The sequence below is a fragment of the Cimex lectularius genome, unplaced genomic scaffold (genome assembly GCF_000648675.2).
Source record: "Cimex lectularius strain Harlan isolate CLEC.00 unplaced genomic scaffold, Clec_2.1 scaffold31, whole genome shotgun sequence".
NCBI lineage: Eukaryota > Metazoa > Arthropoda > Insecta > Hemiptera > Cimicidae > Cimex > Cimex lectularius.
The window spans coordinates 1,476,353-1,482,352 of NW_019392645.1; the positions used below are offsets into that span (position 1 = coordinate 1,476,353).

Consider the following 6,000-nt stretch of genomic DNA (forward strand, 5'->3'; position numbering starts at 1 on the left):
ACTGTAATTTTTCCTTTGTACAGACTTCTACAGACGAAAGAAAACCTGTACTTACTGATGAAGAAGAGTCAGGCTCAAGTACTTCGAGTTGTGATGAAATTGATGCAGTTGGTGTCGGTGACAGTGATACAACAAGTGCGCCTTCGCCCGTTCATCCACCAGGTCCTAAAAATTATTTGAATTTATTACTTGTTTATGTACAATTTTCAAATTAAATTGATTTGTATATATTATTTAGGTCCTCTTTTAGAAGAAGATAGTAAAGGAAGATCAGATGGAACACCACCACCACAGCTGATTCAGGAAGGAAGGGTGTCAGTTAATAGTAACGATTTGCACGATAGATCAACCACTTCTTCATCTCCACAGGGAAAGACAACGGGCCCAGGGACTCCTTCTTTACCTCCAGTTTTGATACCTAACAGAGAGGACTATGACAGTTCTGCCACGGTGACTATTTTTTACAAACGAATACAATACTAACTTAACGATATTTAATTATGAACGTCTGAAGATCTTATTTACAATAATTAATAAAACATTAACAACAGTGTATAAGTGCTGCCGTATGTTGATAGGAGACAGCAGATGAGGGACAAGGTGGAGGTGAAACCGAATCAGGGGCCAATCGAGGACCTACGCCCAAAAGAGACGAGGAACCCTCATCCCCGTTAACCGTCAAAGACTTAATGTTGGGAGTAATAGAAATGCAGCTCAAGAAAACCCAAGGTATTTCATAACGTATAATTTATTAATATTTGTTTTTATATATACATTGCTCTGGTTGATTTTTTATTCATTACTTATTTGTTAGGACAAGGTCAGTCGACCAGTAACCCAGGTGGGGCTCCTACAATTTCTTCTATTCTGAAAACGGACCATTCATCAGTAGGTTACCTTCCACGTGAAAAACCTCGTCAAGTAGATAACTCTTTAGCGACCGTTTCTGTTGTCAACACTCATCATTCCCACCAATCTGTCCAGGAACTGCCAAAAGAAGGTCTTGTTGTAGTGCAGGTAATTGTTTTGTATTGTTATTGCTAAAAAATTACATTTAAAGTTTAATCTGTCTTATACTCAATGATATGTCAAGTTTATGCTGTGATATAATTTGAGAAATTGGCTAAATTTAGCTTATTGTTGTAGTATTGAATGTAAGTTTATAAAAGTTTAACACAATCAGCATGGAGGCGACATAGTCTGATTGGCAATGGCTGTCCCATCTCCCATTGTATCACCAAGTCTATGCCACCATGCTGAATATATTAAAATAGTTTTTTTCCAACATATAAAGAGAGTTAATTGCAACAAATGTTACACAAAACAATCTAATAAAAAGAACATTTCGATGTCTGTTAAATTAAGATGGACGCCAATAAAGTTTGATTATTTTCTTTCAAGGTACAACAGGCTATGCGTGGAGAACAAAGGGAGTCGGAAGGGGTGACTTTGGATCTGAGTATCAAGAAACCAAGGAATGATAACGCTCCTCAACCGTCTGCTTCCAAAAACGTTATTCAGCATCACATACCTTCTAGTACGCCTGTTCAAGGTCCGCATAATGTGTTCCGTACATCGCAACCTTCGAGTGATCATCCCACATATTTTCATCAGGTATGTTGAAATTATATTGGCTGAATGGCGTGAAATTCTAATGTTTTTTCTCCGTCTTTTTACAGCAAGTTCTTGCTCCTCCGTTGACGCCTAAACTCTCTCCAGGCATCATCACCTCTGCTGGAAATACCGCAACTTCGAAGGCGCAGTGCGGTTCCATTATACATGGTACACCAGTGTCGAGTCCGAATCTTTACAGTCAGCCACGTTATGAACCTTCTCAAACGTCGTTGATCCATCACACTTCACCACATAAAGAGACAGGATCAATTACACAGGGTATGTCATATCAATTTCAGTCTGATAAGTAGTTATTTATATTATTTGATTTTTTTCTTAAAATTATGTTGTTGTTTTTTCATAAATGAGAAAAACAATGGGCTTACAAAAGTATTTTGTAACTACGAAGATCGGTATACTTTAAAAATTGTAATATTCTTTTTAGGGACGCCTGTTCATCAAAGAGGTTCCCTTTATACTCCTCAGAATGCAGAATACTTCCATAAAAGATTACCTTCTTCTGCTTACTACCCTACAAGACCACCAGCTTATAATGTGGAATTAGAACAACGTCAAATTATTATGAATGACTATATTACTTCCCAACAAATGCACGCTCCGAGTTCGTCCTCTGGTTCAAGAAACGGAAGGGAGAAATTGTATTACCAGAGTCCGAGACAAGGAGTTATTCAAAGGCACAATACGAAACCCCCGAGTCCGGGAGCGAGCCATTACCCACCAGGCCATGAAGCGTTTTCTTCATTAGTCGATGTAGCTGTGAGACAGCCGAGTTTGCCCGTTCCACCGCATAGTGGCATACCACCATTGAGCGATATGAAAACGATGCAAGAAGAAAAGAGACATTTACATGAAGGTCTAGGAGAGAGGTTTAATAGAGAGAGTTCACACGAAAGGTAAGGCTTCTTTTTGTTCTAATATTAACGACTAACTAATAAAAATAATATCTCAATTTATTAAATTTTATTTTTAGATATTCAAGTAGAGAATCTGAGAATAGATATATAAAGGAAAATTCCAAAATTCACAATCCACCTACCTCTGTCACCCCTCAGTCTCAAGAAAGGCGTGAAATGCAGCAGCAATCTTTAATTCAATTAAGAGACCCCTCTCATAGTATTCGGGACCAAATGCCAATCAACACCCGGGACCAAATGTCTCATGGTTCAAGAGAATCTTATCGTCACCTCGATCGGGGAGAGTTACAACAGCATCAGATGCAGCAGTCGTTACGAGAGCAACAACCGATACATAGAGAAAGATCAGAGCATCATAGTCAACAGTCACAAAAAATCCGTGATCACCATCATCACATCCAGCAGCAAAGGGAACGAGATCATGACATCAGAAGTTCAAGAGGACAAATGCCTAATTTTTCACAAAGGATCATTCATGAACCCCATCATTCGATCGATCAAAGATTAATCCAAGTTTCAAACTTCAGAGAACAGCCAACTTCAACACAGCAATCTAGTATGTCGTCTCATTCATCATCACGAGGACATAGCCAACAAGAACAAAGGTACTTTTTTTTTGTTACTTGTGTGGACAAATTTAAAACAGACTAGATAGATGAAATATCCTGAACCTCGATTCCCACCGTTGCCTCTGGCCCTTTTTTCACGATAACCCCCCCCCCACCAATTTGAACGTAAAATAATTTTAAAACATTTTTTATTTTGTAATTCTAGTATCGATGTCCAGCAACAAGGAAGTCGGTCTAGGAGTAATGAAGGTTCAACGTTAACTGCTGCAAGTTTAATCGATGCAATCATAACCCATCAGATTAATCAGAGTTCGGATTCTCAAACAACATCAACATCTTCAGGTACCGCTAATACACAACAGTCTCAGCCAACACGACCTGGGGATCGGCTGTTCCAGGTATGCTTAATTAAAGATATTTCATGTAAATTAAAGCTTTTACTTTCTATATATTAACAACTATTAATATGTATTCATTGCAATAATAACTGTTGCCAATTTAACAACAGTACAGTTTGTCGCTTTCCTTGTGGCTATTCAATTATTTATACAATAAATGAAAAATATAATAAAATTATTATTAAAAAAATACAGCTAATAAATAACTTTAAAATCAGTTTAAATTTAAAATAAACAAAAATCGGTATCTTTGTTCCAGAGTTTCCATCGAGAGTGTAATGAATCAAATGGAAAAATTTCCCCATTGAAAGGGAATGTGTACAACAGTAAAGAGGAGGTCAGTAAACAACAGCAGCAGCAGCAGCAACCACAACAACAGCAGCCTCAGCATCAGCAACAACAGCCACCAACTTCTCAACAACAACAGCAACAATCCCAACAACAATCACAACAGCAACAGTCGCAGCAACCACAGCCACCTCCAAGTCATCATGTAGTGACAACTTCAGTACACATTGCACATCAACAAGTATTACCACCTAACGAGCACATGGATGTTTACAATTCGGGCCCTCCTCAAGGGATGCGTTCTGTCCTTTATCATGGCTTCGATCCTCAAACTTGGAAATTGCGTCGTGCATTGCAACCGAAAGATGTTGAACAAAATCACCCGTCCATGCCGTACAGTTCTGAGCCTCCTGTACCCCTTTCTCCTCTAGACTACGTGAAAAATAGAATCGCCGAAGTCATGCGAACATCCGAAGAAGAAGGAGCCAGCACGAAAGGAAATGAAAGTCCCGCCCCTTCTGAAATAAACACCGAAGAGAGCCCAGAACCAGCGATAATATCGACAACATCGTTTATAACACAATCTCACACTTACACTTATCCTTTCAGTGCACTGAGTTTAAGCGCCGGGGCTACGACCGGCGTCCCTCCTCCTTCGATTCCGCCTCCAAAAGTTACAAAACCGATTACAGAATCGATACCAGAACCCGCGCCACTTCTTTCAGCCCAGTACGACCCATTATCAGACGAAGATTAATGTATTTTAAGTGTTAAAACAATGGATTTTCTTGAAAGAATAAAGGGATTAACTCGAGTGCATAATTAACATAGAAGTGTATGTTTATCGGTTTGCACACATTTTAGCTATGAATGACTGAGACGATTACTTCACAATGTGGTCAAAAGTTTCTTATTGCCATTGGATGTATATTTGTATAGAACTAGGATTATCTTCAGTTGTAAATACGTAAATCAGGTTTACGTCATGTTTATGGGTTAAGAAGACCTGTTGAGATTTTTTGAAAAAATGGCTTTTATTAAAAGTTTGTTAAGGGTTTATAAATTGTAATTAATGAGATTTGTGTAATATCGTATCTATAAATAACAAATACTTAAGCGTAACTATTCTACAGTTTTACAGAATATAATAACAGTATACAGAAATAACGACTACACCTAAACCGAACATGGATAGAGCGGTTTCAATTCTTTCATCGTTTTATTAAAATTTGTTTTACATTTCAGGAATCTGTATAATTAATGCCTTATATATGTCTTTACACTAAGTGCTAAATAAAAGTTAAACGTTGTTACAGTATAATATTTGATCCATTCATTTTCTATTAGGAGTATATCGACTATTAATTGAATTAAGATAGATTCGACTTTTACAGCTATTCAACAGCAAAATATGAACATTCATAGCTGATAATAGTTTTGCCCCTTTCTGAGCGATGCTCAAGAGAACAAATAAAGCGATAGAAAATACCTTACAATGGATGGATTGAATGACAATTAAGTGGACAATATTTGTTAAATATAGGTGCAGATAATTGTATTTAAAATATATGTGCATTAATTTTATTATTTCTTTATAATTTTTACTGTCTAAGTGTACTGTATAAGACACTACAAGCAATGAATCTTGTAAATATAATGTCCAAATAAATATAAAAATTGTAATGTGTTGTTGATCATGACATAAGTTATAAAAAGAGTCTATTGATTTTATTGATTTTTTTTTAATTTGTTACAATGCAAGTTTATGTGTGTATATACATGAAGAATGCATGTTAATTTTTATTTTTTCTATATTGTTTTACAGGACTCTGTAACACTATACTTTTTTAAATAAACCAATTTCTAATTCACCTGACACATTTTGTATATATGTATGTACATAATTATTTATATATATACCTAAATGTAATAAATAATTTCATAATTCGAACAAAGAATAATTCAGAAGTAAATTTAATTTTTAATTAGAAAAAAGTTAAATGTACATAAATATTTTTTTTCTGTTGTATATTATTTGTTAAGAACATGTTATAATGAATTATAACATTGGTATATTATAATTTCTTAGTGTCTTGTTATGTATAAATTAGAGATTATGGCTTTTGTTTCATTATTATACCGGGTTTTTACTATCTTATTTATATTTAATACCTTTCTTGGTCATTTCCTTCATCC

General features: G+C 35.8%; 1 protein-coding gene across 5 annotated transcripts in view; it reads left to right on the forward strand.

Annotated features, from left to right (window-relative positions):
* LOC106670463 (nuclear receptor corepressor 1) overlaps positions 1-5,688 on the forward strand; it is a 43,154-nt gene extending 37,466 nt beyond the window's left edge. For 2 of the 5 annotated variants that reach the window (XM_014400843.2, XM_014400846.2), the window contains 10 exons: positions 24-162; positions 239-450; positions 579-729; positions 815-1,017; positions 1,402-1,614; positions 1,680-1,893; positions 2,060-2,528; positions 2,606-3,154; positions 3,324-3,516; positions 3,776-5,687. In XM_014400843.2, coding sequence (XP_014256329.1) covers positions 24-162; positions 239-450; positions 579-729; positions 815-1,017; positions 1,402-1,614; positions 1,680-1,893; positions 2,060-2,528; positions 2,606-3,154; positions 3,324-3,516; positions 3,776-4,561 — 3,129 coding nt within the window. In that variant the 3' untranslated portion in view covers positions 4,562-5,687. Of the gene's footprint in view, positions 1-23; positions 163-238; positions 451-578; positions 730-814; positions 1,018-1,401; positions 1,615-1,679; positions 1,894-2,059; positions 2,529-2,605; positions 3,155-3,323; positions 3,517-3,775 lie in introns of all 5 variants that reach the window. The other 3 variants (XM_014400844.2, XM_014400845.2, XM_024230429.1) reach the window with 3 other exon arrangements.
* Positions 5,689-6,000: the final 312 nt, after the last annotated feature.